Source organism: Rhinoderma darwinii, chromosome 9 (genome assembly GCF_050947455.1).
Source record: "Rhinoderma darwinii isolate aRhiDar2 chromosome 9, aRhiDar2.hap1, whole genome shotgun sequence".
Classification (NCBI taxonomy): domain Eukaryota; kingdom Metazoa; phylum Chordata; class Amphibia; order Anura; family Rhinodermatidae; genus Rhinoderma; species Rhinoderma darwinii.
The window spans coordinates 72,954,901-72,969,650 of record NC_134695.1 but is presented as its reverse complement, the minus strand read 5'-3'; the positions used below and the strand labels follow the sequence as shown (position 1 = coordinate 72,969,650).

The following is a 14,750-nucleotide window of genomic DNA, read 5'->3' as shown; positions in this document are numbered from 1 at the left end:
TTCACAGTACAGCGCAGTGGCAAAAACAGCTGATCGGCTGGGATGCCGAGAGTCGGACCCCCACCAATCCGATATTGATGGCCTATCCTGGGGATAATCCATCAATGTCTTATAACTGGAAAACCCCTTTAAACCACAACTTCATCCTCCGCTGTGACTGGTTTATTCGCTTCCATACAAGTGATGTGATGCGTTTGTGTCCTGTGTTCCGGCAGCGTGGCAGCAGCACGATGTACAGGAGCTGTGCAGGGTCATGTTTGATGCACTGGAGCAGAAGTGGAAGCAGACGGAGCAGGTAAGTGTCCAGTGACCTCTCCCGGAAGCCGATCAGCGCAGGTTATCAACCGGGGGAACGGCCCTTTAATCCTCCTAGATGTGTTTCATGTGTGTGGCAGGCTGACCTCATCAATCAGCTGTACCAGGGCAAGCTGAAGGACTACGTGCGCTGCCTGGAGTGCGGCTACGAGAGTTGGCGGATTGACACCTTCCTGGATATCCCGCTCGTCATCAGGCCTTATGGCTCCAACACAGCGTTTGGCAGCGTGGTGCGTATATCTTGGAGCTTATCGTCTTATTGGACTATGGAAAATATGTAAAGCTCGATCTCTGCACGCGCTCCGTATTTAAGGGCTACTTGCATGTATAGCAATTCCTCATACTGTGATTTCCCTCGTTGGAATTGCTGCTTTTACGAGCTTGTGTGATCCAATAATAGGTCATATTGGGTTTCTGCCGGGTACATGGCGGCTCCGATTCTGCACAAAAAAATCCTGCGCCGCCTATAGGAATATATGGAGTAAAATGATATTCGTAAACCAATCAGCTTTTAGATGTATTTTAGGGAGTTGCCACCTCAGCAGTTCTGGTTTAGGGTAATGTGAGGCTCACGTCTTTACTTCTCCTGTTCTGACAATCCTGCAGGGATTGGTCTAATTGTCTCTCATCAATACCAGGAAGAAGCCCTGCACGCCTTCATTCAGCCCGAGACGCTGGATGGGCAGAACCAATACTTCTGTGAGCGCTGCAAGAAGAAATGCGATGCCAGGAAGGTGAGGCGTCCAGACGCTTATTACTCCGCTGTTTAAGTCGCCACCGCAGAACTGAGCGTGACCGCTTTCCCTCCGCAGGGCCTGCGGTTTCTGCACTTTCCGTATCTCCTGACTCTACAACTGAAGAGATTCGACTTTGACTACACCAGCATGCACCGCATCAAGCTGAACGACCGCATGACCTTCCCCGAAGAGCTGGACATGAGTCCGTTTATCGACGTTGAAGATGAGGTACGTTTTTGTGGCATTTCAAGTTTTCACGTCTGACACGGAATTATAATGGACGCCACGATAGACGGGCGCCAGCGGTGTACAATGGATCTGGCAATGCATCGTGGTTTCTGTTGCAAACAACAACTATGTAGATGTGGCCAGAGCCTAAACATTTTCAACGTCTTGGCTTGCTGAAAACCTATACAGACCTAATATATCTCACAGCTGAGGGTTTGTTACAATTGTGTGTGTGTGGTCTAAATAATCCTGTGAGATAAACACAGCAGCACAAATCTCTTCCATTGGATTAAGATAAACTTTTATTGCAATCAGAATCTAACATTGGAGCTTAATAATTTAGTCGCCGGCAGTATTGATGAATTATTGTCGAATTGTTCACAATGTGTAAGGTGTTGCTCCTCGTGTGATTTATTTAAAGGGATCGTCCACTACATAACAACTGATGACCTATCCACCGGATAGGTTGTCCGTATATCATCGGTGCGGATCTGACACCCGGACCCCCCACCGTTAAGCAGCTCTGGCTATCTCCGGGCACCGGGTGTTATGGCCCATTATGCAATGTACGGAGCCGGGAGCAGAGCTGCAGCTCGTCGCTATTCCGTGGCTGGAGCCAACTGCTTCTGGCATGTACGTCCGGCGCTCGGAGGCAGCTGGAGCAGCTTAACGGTTCGGGGGTCGGTCCCTCCCAGATGGTGAATTGATGACCTATGGGTGGATAGGTCATCCGTTGTCCAGTAGTGGACAACCCCTTTAACCACGCAGCTTCTTATGAGATGAGAGACGTCCGTAACATTTACCGCTCCCTCTTGTATTGTTTTGTGTCCTCAAGAAGTCCCCTCAGACAGAGAGCTGCACGGACAGCGGGGCCGAGAATGAGGGCAGCTGCCACAGCGACCAGATGAGCAATGATTTCTGCACAGATGACACCCTGGATGAAGGAATTTGTCTCGAAAGCAGCAACAGCGTTGACAAGCCAAACAAGTCATTAGAAAAGGTAAATGGCGTCTGGCAGGCAAAGCGCGGGATGGCGGTCGGAAATTCTAATTTGTACAGATAAACGGCGATTATGAATACTTACACGAAACTTCCATTTTCCAGAATTCCTTGTATGAACTCTTTTCTGTGATGGTCCATTCGGGCAGCGCTGCGGGGGGGCATTACTACGCCTGTATCAAGTCCTTCAGTGACGACCAGTGGTACAGCTTCAATGATCAGCACGTCAGCCGGGTGAGTGTTTTGGTCACAGCGACACCATCTTTAGTCTTTATTCACATATGGCAGGTTTACCGCTACTGTAACAGCAAGATCTTCCATTCTAGTGGACGATGTACGTACAATGTGGTTACTGGAGCGCGCAGTTCTCTACCGCAGCGTTCTCTCTGGGTAGATTCACACGAGGCTGATCTGTGGCAGAAGTTTCTGCGACTGTCTCATTTATCGGAATTCAGTTAGAAAAACCCCACGCCCCTTCTGCAGCCGCACTCATGTATGGAACTGTTTTTCATTTGCATAAATTTCTGCAACAAACCTGCTGCGTGTGAATTTACCCTTACTGTCATCTTGTAGGATTTTCTAAACCACGTGTGTTGGGTTTTTCAGATGTGTTAGTGGCTGCGTGGCCATGTGATCCTAAACCATTACACCCCTGACTAGACCGACTTCATGTAGCCCCCAAACATACCTGGCAATATTGCTGTGCAGTGAAGTGTATGGAAATAAGATTTCTCCCATTCCCGCTCATAAAGGGAACGGACTTGGGGTCCTGCTGACGTGGGCCGTGTAAACGAGCGCCAATCAATGAGGCAGCTCATTGATCGGGGCTCATTTGCTCCTTTCACAAGGTTCTATGAATGGCGATGAGCGCTGGTTACTCTGACCGCTCGTCCCCATACATTTCTATTATGTCGGCAGCGCGTCTCCCTGTTTACACCGAGAGATGCGCTGCCGACATCCAGAATATTTTCTGCTGCAGAAACGATACGATCAGCCGATGAGTGTTTGCTCGTTCATCGGCTGATCGTCTCCTTGTTTACACAGAGCAATGATTGGGAACGAGCGTTCTGGGATTATTTTCTCTATCATTGGCCCGTGTAAAAGGGCCCTTCTTCTAATTGATTCTTATCAGGCCCGGATACATCGCAGGAGCCAAATAGTAACTCGCTGCTGAAGCCTTAATGTCTGAGGGCTCATTCAGACCAGCGTATAAGTCGTCCGTGTGACGGCTGTTAAAACAACGGACTCATGTACTTCAATGTTATACGACCAAGCGTGTGAAGGGTCCGTGAAAAAATAAGACATGTCCTATTTTCCTGCTTTTCACGCATCCCCCCCCCCCCCCATAGACTCTGGTATATGGGAGATCCGTAACAACGCGTCCCGCACGGGGGCACCCAGCTTTTCACGTCCGAGGTTGCCCACGCTCGTGTGAATGTAGCCGAAGTGCTTCTAAAATCTTTCAGTATTTGTTTCTGCCCCTGCTTCTTCTTATCCCAATCCCTCCATTTACAAGCAGCCTCTTCCTGATCACTCGGGGGCAGCCAGAATTTGATTCCCTGACACGGTCCCCGTCTATGGAGCCGCAGGCACAGGCTGAATAACTGACTCCGTCTTCAAGATCTACAATCATTTCTAACTTCTTTATTACTTTTTTTTTCTTTTTCTTCATTAATCCGGTGCTACGTTCACCGCACAATTGATCGGCCGTCGTCTGCTGAGCGGTTTAATCCTAAGAGATCCCGCAAAATAAATGCTGCTGTGCGAGGTTTATAGTCGATAGGCCACGTATGCATATATGACACGACATCGGCATAGATTGCAAATGTACGAGGCAGACTCCATACTGCAAGTCGGGCAGCGCGCGTCTCCCGTCACCTCCCTGATCACCTCCCTGATCACCGCTTATCTCTCCAGCCATGAACTGTAGAAAGTCAACAGATAAGTCCCCACATAGCGCGCTAAGCAATAATACAAAACATTCTCATTTGTATCGTGGAAGCAAAATTTGGGTCCGAACCTGAATGATTATGTGATATTGGGACCGGCTGCCATGTTCCTCATTGGTATAAAAACGTCCCGTTATTCTGCCGCTGTTGCGTTGGAGACTCTTATTTGGTCCTATTGAATATAACGATGTAGGATTTTCCGCGCGCCGATCTCCGTGTTTATGCATTTTCGGGTTTCTGTATTTACACCTGTCAGAATGGAGCATTGAATTATGGAATGAGCGCCATGTTTTATTTTTACAGATCACTCCGGAGGACATTAAGAAAACCTATGGAGGATCTACAGCAAATCGCGGTTACTACTCCAGTGCCTTCGCTAGGTGGGTGCCACTTGAATTTCCTTAGTTGGTGACATCATTGTCTGATCTTAAATTCTTAAAGGGAATGAACGTGTGGTCAGAAAATGTCAGCTGTCGTAAAGCGCGCACCCCGTGCTGCGCCGTCTATACAGGAAGGGAGTGCGACCCCAATATAATCGCTGCCTGGGAAGTTCTTAAAATTAAAGAAAAAAATGACAAGCACATAATTTCTCTTCCACAGAATAAAATCTAATTCATGCCATTAAAATGACACAAAAAATGTTTCCTTCTACACTTTTATTTTTCTTTGCTATACCTCAAAGTTTTAGGGAATTGCTTCGATAGTGATCCCATAAACAGTGTTATTCTAATATGTTGTCTAGTAATTTCCCTTATAATTAACCGAACTTAATGGGACATGTGATAGATGATGTATTTCAGTTTGGTTTTATTCCCTGCAGTTCCACTAATGCGTATATGTTAATGTACCGTCTGAAGAACCCAGCCAGAAATGCAAGTGAGTAACCCTGTAGTGTCTGTGTAAGTAAAGCCAACCATAGATGTGAGATTATCGAGTCAAATACTTTAACTATCGATAATGTTTCTGTCCACTGGGAAAATGGTTCGTATTGTGCAAAATATAATGTGCTGCCTGTAATATACTCCAGAGCTGCACTCACTATTCTGCTGGTGGAGTCACTGTGTACATACATTACATTACTTATCCTGTACTGATCCTGAGTTACATCCTGTATTCTACTCCAGAGCTGCACTCCCTATTCTGCTGGTGCAGTCACTGTGTACATACATTACATTACTTATCCTGTACTGATCCGGAGTTATATCCTGTATTATACTCCAGAGCTGCACTCACTATTCTGCTGGTGGAGTCACTGTTTACATACATTACATTACTTATCCTGTACTGATCCTGAGTTACATCCTGTATTATACTCCAGAGCTGCACTCACTATTCTGCTGGTGGAGTCACTGTGTACATACATTACATTACTTATCCTGTACTGATCCTGAGTTATATCCTGTATTATACTCCAGAGCTGCAGTCACTATTCTGTTGGTGGAGTCACTGTGTACATACATTACTTACCCTGTACTGATCCTGAGTTACATCCTGTATTATACTCCAGGGCTGCACTCACTATTCTGCTGGTGGAGTCACTGTGTACATACATTACTTACCCTGTACTGATCCTGAGTTACATCCTGTATTATACTCCAGGGCTGCACTCACTATTCTGCTGGTGGAGTCACTGTGTACATACATTACATTACTTATCCTGTACTGATCCCGAGTTACATCCTGTATTATACTCCAGAGCTGCAGTCACTATTCTGCTGGTGGAGTCACTGTGTACATACATTACTTACCCTGTACTGATCCTGAGTTACATCCTGTATTATACTCCAGAGCTGCACTCACTATTCTGCTGGTGGAGTCACTGTGTACATACATTACATTACTTATCCTGCACTGATCCTGAGTTACATCCTGTATTATACTCCAGAGCTGCACTCACTATTCTGCTGGTGGAGTCACTGTGTACATACATTACATTACTTATCCTGTACTGATCCTGAGTTACATCCTGTATTATACTCCAGAGCTGCACTCACTATTCTGCTGGTGGAGTCACTGTGTACATACATTACTTACCCTGTACTGATCCTGAGTTACATCCTGTATTATACTCCAGAGCTGCACTCACTATTCTGCTGGTGGAGTCACTGTGTACATACATTACATTACTTATCCTGTACTGATCCTGAGTTATATCCTGTATTATACTCCAGAGCTGCACTCACTATTCTGCTGGTGAAGTCACTGTGTACATACATTACATTACTTATCCTGTACTGATCCTGAGTTATATCCTGTATTATACTCCAGAGCTGCACTCACTATTTTGCAGGATTCAGGGTCTTAAACCTCACAACAGTTCCTGCTTGTTCAGTGTCTGTACGCAGCTTGCTCTAGTTGTTTGCATTTTGTAAATTTCCAGGCTCTGTACCAACCTGTGATTTAGAAACTTACTGCCACCCTGTATTATTGGAGCGCCGCTGAGCCGTTCGTGTGTCTTTGTGCATGATTGCTGACTGTTTCCCTCCCAAAAAACTGTCAGTGTGCTTTACTTTGCAGAGTTTCTCGAAGCCTCAGAATTTCCAGATCACATAAAACATCTGGTGCAGAAAGAGAAGGAACAAGAAGAGGAGGAGAAGCGGCAGCGCGAGATTGAGCGGAATACGTGTAAAGTAAGCGGCGAGCCATGTCCTGTGTTAACCCTTAAACTGTGAGAACAAATACAACCTTTATTATGAATCAAAAAAATCCTATCAAACCCCCCCCTGCTCATATATACATATATATATTCTAAAATCCGTCACCTGACCCCGCAGCACATGACGCTCCTCGGAAAGTCCGACCCAAGCCGAGTCTGAGACGCACAAATAACCGTTCAGGGCGTGCGGAGTCCATACATGTCACTTATGTCTACAGGAATAGATCATCACCAGAACTGAGGAGACACAAAATCTCATAGATCCAGATCGTGATCCGATGTGACGCTAAAGGTCCAATATTGGCCGTGAAAACGAGCGCCGATCAACACGACGGCTCATTGATCGGCGCTTGTTTGCTCCTTTCATGTATGGTGACGGGCCATCGTTGCAACAATCGTTCGTCTCCGCAGCGCGTCGTCCTTTACACCGTTCTGCCGATCACGATCATATTGTCTGCTGCCTTTAAAGACACGATCAGTCTGAACGAGCGCTTGCCCGATCATTGGCCCGTTTAAAAGGCCCCTGACAGGTTGGGATCTTCCTGCCCACTCCCCCCTTGCTTACACGTTTCTCCTCTTGCTCCCGGACTATAAATGGGTGCAGCACCCTGAATATTACATAAAGCTCTTTCCGCCTGGTGTCATTTGAAATCCTCTGGGCGGTGATATTATAATAAGTTTAAGCTCCAGGCCGCCTATTCTTTTCGCGGTAAGTGTTTAGTGATGATGTATCACAGGCGTGCGTGGCAGTGGAGGGGTTAAGGGCCGGTCTGTTCTCTTCCAGTTGAAGCTTTTCTGCATGAATCCTCTCAAACAAACCCTGACGGAGAATAAACTGGAAGTTCACAAGGACAAGACCATGAAGGAGGCCGTGGAGATGGCGTATAAGGTACGATGTGTTACATGTTCTTCTCTGACAGGCAGAACTGTCATCAGGGCGAGGGCCGGAATGTATTAAATTACTCAAATGTACAGGGGAGAGCAATATTTCCCACCAGCTCCCCCCCCATGACCTGTGCTGACGGCTCTGACCATGACCTGTGCTGACGGCTCTGACCATGACCTGTGCTGACGGCTCTGACCATGACCGTTCCAGATAATGGATTTGGAAGGCGTCGTTCCCCTGGACTGCTGCCGATTGGTGAAGTACGACGAGTTTCACGATTACTTGGAGCGGTCTTATGAGGATGAAGAAGATCGGCCAATGGGACTCCTGCTTGGCGGCGTCAAGTCCTCCTACATGTTTGATCTTCTTTTGGAAACCAAGCGGCCGGACCAGGTGTTCCAACTGTACAAACCCGGAGGTGAGAGAGCCGAGATCGTAGTGTGAGCCGGGGGTCCGGCCGCAGCTTATTCCCCTCTTTTCATTGAAATAAACGTGCCGAGCCCAGAGTATACGTGTATGTGGGGGGGGGGGGGATCAGGAGCAATGGCTACCTAATGTGTATGGGCGGCTTTAGTCCTTGGCTACTGAATCCTTGGGTAGGGTGATGTAACGTGCAGCCAAAACCCCTTTTACCCGCCCGCGCGCAGCCCAATATTTCTGCCCAGCAATTTGGCTTTGGCGGCGTTCGCCGTGATCGCACCAGGTCTGTCCATCACGTGACCCGTCTGTCGCGTTTGCACTTATTGCCGTGTCTGTTTTGTCTCCAGAGGTGATGGTCAAGGTGTATGTGGTGAACCTGAAGACTGAAAGCATCGCCCCCCCCGTCAGCGTCCGGGCCTATCTCAGTCAAACCATCCAGGAGTTTATGGATCTGATCGCTAAGGTCGGGTTGAGTGTGAATGTCGGCATTAATCTCATGTTCTCTGTGTTGTGCCCCTTTAACCCCACGCTGAATATACCAGCCGGCTGAAGCTTTGTGTCCGGCCCGTTGGTCCGTATTTCATCCTGGGTTTTTGTCGTGTTCACTTTGTATTTCACGTTCGGCCTGTTGTTGTTATTGCAGAGCATCGATTTGCCGCCGGAACACATGCGGATTGTTCTGGAACGCTGCTATAATGACCTGCGTCTCCTCTCTGTGCCCAATAAAACGCTGAAGGCCGAAGGGTTCTTCAGAAGCAATAAGGTAAGTGTTTTGGAGGCATCGCATACTGATAAAGGCGTCTGACCGCTGAAGCCCGCCAGAGACCGCCACACGTTAAAGCACAACATCCCGTTCATCCCACCCCCCATAATGGCGGCAATCCCCGTGTAGCGTTGCTTCGGAGTCGCAGTGTAAAGCACGGGGGCTATGATGCAGTTCGGACACGATGCTTGATTGGGGGTGATGCCATTTTGGGAACAAAAATTCATTGCGTTGTGATCCCTTCTTCTTGGCTCATGTGGGGGTCCTCCGGCTCTAATCTTTGAGCATCAATTCATACAGTGGGAAAGCCCCGATTTCTTCTCCAATCTGATGAGCGTCCCAATGCAATATATTAGGCGTATATTGGGATATTACCTATCTTCGCGTTGCCCCTCGTTTAAATGAGATCGTAGCTTTTTAGCCCTTGTGACCGAGAAAGCGTCTGGCTGCGAAGGGTTAATGCACGAGTCACGATATTGCCGCCATTTAGTCGCGCCGCCTTGACTTGATGGTTATTGACCACGGTTCATATCCGTTACAAACCATCAATCTTCCCTATGAGCGGGATCGTTGATGATTAGACGTTATTCTCGCGGTAAATGGTACGACTAGGATTTATTGTCGCCTGTGGAAACAACGCACGGCGTAATGTAAAGATACAATGACTCGCACAATATGACCGTTCTCTGCAGGAGAAATCGTCCTATTTGAAATCTTTTTGTATTCGCCCCTTTCGTGACTTGCGTAGCGATTGCCGAGTCATCAGATTGGGGGGGGGGACGGTCGGTGCGAGGTGTACGGGGTGCAAGGCCGGTCCGTGATGTGTGAGGGTGTCTGACTTTTTGTCACAGGTGTTTGTGGAGAGCTCGGACTCAATCGACCACCAGCTGAAGTTTCCGGACTCTCACCTGTGGAAGCTCCTCGACCGTCACGCCAACACCATCCGATTGTACGTTTCATTACCGGAACATGCGCCGGGCGCCCCGGCCAAGCGCTCGACCTGTCCAAAGCCATGCGGGGATTTTTGTGAGCGATCAAAAGGTAGCACCAAATCCGTGGACGCCATATTGGAGGAAAGCACTGAAAAACTCAAGTCCCTCTCCCTCCAGCAGCAGGAAGAGAGCGGGAATGGGGACAGCAGTAAAAGCACGGAGGGCAGCGACTTCGAAAACATTGACTCTCCTCTAAACGAGGCGGATTCCTCGGGGTCGGCCGACAACAGAGAACTCGAGAACCGGATTCTCACCGCTGACCCCGAAAACAACTTCCCATCTGAAGAGCGATCGGACTCTGATCTCAATAATGACCGGAGCACGAGCTCCGTGGACAGCGACATTCTGAGCTCAAGCCATAGCAGCGACACCCTGTGCAATGCGGACAATGCGCCCGTCCCCCTGGCCAACGGGCTCGACTCCCACAGTATCACCAGCAGCCGGAGGTCCAAAGCCAACGAGGGAAAGAAGGAAACGTGGGACACGGCCGAAGAAGATTCCGGGACCGACAGCGAATACGATGACAGCGGGAAGAGCCGGGGGGAGGCCCAGTACATGTATTTCAAAGCAGAGATGCATTCTGGGATGGAAGGGATCGGGGAAGCACAAAAATGTAAGTTTTGTTTTTTTAATTGAATGATTTCGTTTTTTATAATTCACGTTAAAAAAAATAAAAAAAATGAAGTTACCCGGCCCCAGCCTCGTAGCTATGGATAAGGGCCAGCGTGGTGCAAACGCGTGAGTATAATCATCGACTTCACCGTGTAGAATCCACTAAAAATGCCACGGGTAATATCTCCATATAATGTCGAACAACTTTGCAAATACTTTGCTTTATCTGACTTGTAATTCTATTGAGTTGCATACTCCAGTCACAGCCAGAGCTGCAGTCCACCGTTCTTAGTCGAGTTGTTACAGGTGCGTCTACCAGCAATGTCCCCTCTGATTCCTGATAGTGGACTATTGTGTGCAGCTCTGGAGGTTGCGAAGTAAAGCGTTGTAGTCGCAAAGTTTTTCGTACGGTTTGGTTGTTACTTTAATTGATAAAATGAAGGAATTAACGCACCTAACGAAGCTCGGTTTTTTTCTCTATGGGTTAAATCCATCCCAAAACGCAGCTGAGCTTTCACCGTTTTACGGAGACAACGAAAACCCCTTCAAATCGAGATTAGAAAAACGTGACTGCTTCCAGAAACAGCGCCACTCTGGCCAAGGGGCTATATATGGTATTGCACCTCAGATTTACCGGAGTGGAGATGAGCTGTAATACTAGACACAAGGGTGCGGCGGTATTTCTGGAAGAGAGCAGCCATGTTTTCCTAATCTACACCCCCTTGATTCTCTGCCCGTAGAGTTATTGTGACCGGCTGCCCACGGCGATGCCCCTTTCAGATGTATTAATGATCAGACTGGGCAGCGGCGCGGAGGAGTATAAACCTCTATGAAGTGACGGCGTCTTCTGCTGCTGATACGTTTCTCCTTCTTACAGGTTTATTGGTGAATGTAGATAAAAGAATCACCCTCTCCGCGTTCAAGCAGCAGCTGGAGCCCTTCGTGGGGGTCTCGTCCTCCCAGTTTAAAGTCTTCCGCGTTTACGCCAGCAACCAGGAGTTCGAAAGCGTCCGCCTGAACGAAACCCTCTCCTCCTTTTCTGACGACCACAAGGTATTTATAGTTCGGTTAGTTAGTCTGAGTTCACACGTCGCAGATTTTACCCGTTGCGATGCAAAAGAACGAGACCTGCTCCGAATCCGCAACAAAATCTGCGACAAATGTGTCGCTCCCTCCAGATTCTGCTGTTTTCCTGTTGGCTCTCAGGCGGCTTGACTGCACATCTCCTCGCCTACCTCTGCTGGTTCAGTGTCTGTATATGGTAGACTGTGCTGCATTGCATTGAGGGAAGTGTAGTCTTTACATTCGACACTGTGGCCTAGATAAATTCATCTCTTAATGTGCACTGCATTGCGGGCGCTCACCTCTGGCACGCGGCTTGTGAGTATTAGCAGCATTTTGATGCAGCTTCGGATGTGAGTGATGCACACGAGTCACATGTATCCTGGGACCGGCCATGTCCTATATTACAAGCACCAAACAATCTCCATTATCTCTTCACTTTCAGATCACGATTCGGCTCGGCCGGGCCCTGAAGAAAGGAGAATACAGAGTGAAAATATTCCAACTCCTGGTGAACGAGCCGGAGGTGCGGGGGAGGGGGGCGGCTCTGTTTAATATTTTACTGTATTAATAAATGACTCATCCAGTCTTATGTAAATTAAGATTATTCGCTGTAGAGTGAAACGTCCTGCAATTTTCTTAGACCTGTTTCAATTCCTCACCATTTTCAAGAACTCTGCTTGCTGTAAGTGAATGAGATCATTTGTTACACCCAAAGGCTGAAAACTCATCCTAACCTAGTCCTGCTCACACAGCTGATTTCTGTTTTCAGAGCACTCTTATGATCCAATGTGAACAGGACTAGGTCAAGGATGTGTTATCAGACACTGAATGGAAACGGTTTCTATTAGAATAAAAGCAGAGATCTTAAATGGTGATTGATATGTTAGAAAGTTTCAGAAATGTATATGGATCCTACTTGAGGGCACTTAAAGGGGTTGCTCAGCATTAGAATAACATGCCTGCATACGTCCAAGAACAGCGCCCCACCTGTCCAGGGGTTGTGTGTGGTATTGCAGCCACCAATCTCGAAGTTCAATAACGACGACTCCTCGTGATTTCTTTTCCAGCCTTGCAAGTTCCTGCTGGACGCCGTGTTCGCTAAAGGGATGAGCGTGCGGCGGTCTAAGGAGGATCTGATCCCCCAGCTCAGGGAGCAGTGCGGCCTGGAGCTCTCCATAGACAGGTAGGCAGCCGTCCACCCCCCTCTCCATTGACTTCTAGGTCAGTGACCGAATGCATCACATGACTCTTATCTCTTCTGCAGATTCCGGTTACGGAAGAAAACTTGGAAGAACCCGGGCACAGTGTTCCTGGATTACCACGTGTATGAGAATGAGATTAGTATTTCAAGCAACTGGGAAGTCTTCCTGGAGGTGCTGGAAGGTAAAAGTGAAGTGTCTGCGTGTCCAGCGCGATCTCATCCGCACGAGCGATGAAATACCAAACATAATGAACGGATTGTGGCATGTCGAGGGGTCTCTGCTTTGGACGTCCCCTGTGCCTGTGCTTTATTAGGACGTATGTAGATAATTCAGGGGTTACCCGTTGGGATTCCCGCTATTAGCCGGAGCGCCGCTCGCTTTGGAGGGTCATTGACGTCCCGTGCGTTACACAAACCATTCATCTTCCGGGTCTAGACACCTTTTATTAGGAGATTCTAATTTAAAGGGATTGTGCCAAGATAGACTTGTATTACCCATCAACAGGACAGGTGATAAATGTCTGATCGCTGAGACCCCCACCAATCCCTAGAACGGGGGTCCCATGCTTACCCGTTTTTCTATGCGCATTGCTGATCCATTCAACGTCTGAGACCGGAGCCTGCGGACGGCAGCGCCCGGCTGTTTCTGCCTTTCCCATAGACCATGAATGGGGTGCAGGAATGGACGTGGGACCCCCGTTCTATTTATCTGTGAGGGGCCTCCTGTGATCAGACCTGCCCTGTTTATACGTAATAAATGTCTCTGCGCAATCTTAATAGAGGAGGGTCCCCAGTATGTGGCTGCTCGGGAGGTCCCAGCACGTCCATGATGGGGCCTGTTCACATCACCGTTGCCCTTCCGTCGGAGGTTTCTGTCGGGTTAACCCCTCAACGGAAACCTAAGCAGTCGACTGCACTATTGATTTCCGTCAAGAACTACGGAGCCCGGTCACAACGGTGTCAGACGGAAACCATTCGCTAGGCTTCAGTCACCATTGATATCAAGGGTGATGCAAACAGAAGCTTAGGTTTCCGTTGAGGGGTTAACCCGACAGCACCCCTCAACGGAAGGGCAACGGTGATGTGAACACAGCCCTAGTCAGCCAATCACTATTTACATGCTGATCTCTTTCCTGGATATAGTAAGACTCCCTGTTACAGCTCCCTCTAGTGGTATAACATATGTATGCAGCTGTTAAATGATAAAGCTCGTGCAGTTGTGTTGCTGGTCATTGTGGATCGCAGTCCGGGTACGTTCACCGCCCTCACGTTCCTCACCCGCTTTCCTTGTTTGTCATGGCAGAGAGTGAGAAGATGAAGTCCATGTCACAGTTGTCTCTTCTCACCAAGCAGTGGAGGCCGTCGCAGCTCAAACTGGATCCGTTCCATGAGGTCGTGCTGGAGACCAACAGTGTGACGGAGCTGAAGGAGAAGGTGAGTGCAGGAGTAACGCGGCGCGTGGGTTGTCGCTCCGGATCCCCGTTTTCCTGCCGTGCACAAGACGTGACATTTACTTTGTTCTTCTTCCAGATGTGTGAGCTCAGCGACGTAACGCTGGAGAATTTAGAATTTGCAAAAGTAAGTCCTGCCCTGTGATGGGAGAGAAGTGCTCAAATGGCCATTCCCAAACTCCATTCTGTAATGGTTCCCATTTCCATGTTGATGATCTTGTGTAATTACCTTTCCCAGGGCCGGGGGACGTTTCCCTGTGACATATCCGTACTGGAGATACATCAGGAGTTAGACTGGAACCCGAAAGTATCGACACTGAATGCCTGGCCTCTGTACATCTCCGATGACGGCGCTGTGATATTTTACAGGTGAAGCAGGAGGTCACTGAGTGTTAGTGGAATAAGCAGGGTCCACAGCACAGAGTATTTCAGGAGAGGAGTGTGCTGATATTGAAGTTCATGTTGTCATTTGGAGG

General features: G+C 48.3%; 1 protein-coding gene across 2 annotated transcripts in view; it reads left to right on the top strand.

The window, feature by feature from the left end:
• The window catches only part of USP47 (ubiquitin specific peptidase 47), a 40,251-nt gene that overhangs the window by 24,607 nt on the left and 894 nt on the right, over window positions 1-14,750 (top strand). Inside the window, exons 7-27 of one of the 2 annotated variants that reach the window (XM_075838154.1) lie at window positions 216-295; window positions 396-545; window positions 954-1,049; window positions 1,128-1,280; window positions 2,119-2,280; window positions 2,385-2,513; window positions 4,532-4,608; window positions 5,049-5,104; window positions 6,746-6,858; window positions 7,669-7,773; window positions 7,981-8,188; window positions 8,538-8,653; window positions 8,834-8,953; window positions 9,805-10,558; window positions 11,435-11,610; window positions 12,065-12,145; window positions 12,690-12,805; window positions 12,887-13,005; window positions 14,127-14,257; window positions 14,354-14,401; window positions 14,513-14,643. In XM_075838154.1, the coding sequence (XP_075694269.1) occupies window positions 216-295; window positions 396-545; window positions 954-1,049; window positions 1,128-1,280; window positions 2,119-2,280; window positions 2,385-2,513; window positions 4,532-4,608; window positions 5,049-5,104; window positions 6,746-6,858; window positions 7,669-7,773; window positions 7,981-8,188; window positions 8,538-8,653; window positions 8,834-8,953; window positions 9,805-10,558; window positions 11,435-11,610; window positions 12,065-12,145; window positions 12,690-12,805; window positions 12,887-13,005; window positions 14,127-14,257; window positions 14,354-14,401; window positions 14,513-14,643 (3,121 nt within the window). Of the gene's footprint in view, window positions 1-215; window positions 296-395; window positions 546-953; window positions 1,050-1,127; window positions 1,281-2,115; window positions 2,281-2,384; window positions 2,514-4,531; window positions 4,609-5,048; window positions 5,105-6,745; window positions 6,859-7,668; window positions 7,774-7,980; window positions 8,189-8,537; window positions 8,654-8,833; window positions 8,954-9,804; window positions 10,559-11,434; window positions 11,611-12,064; window positions 12,146-12,689; window positions 12,806-12,886; window positions 13,006-14,126; window positions 14,258-14,353; window positions 14,402-14,512; window positions 14,644-14,750 lie in introns of both variants that reach the window. The other variant, XM_075838153.1, reaches the window with a different exon arrangement.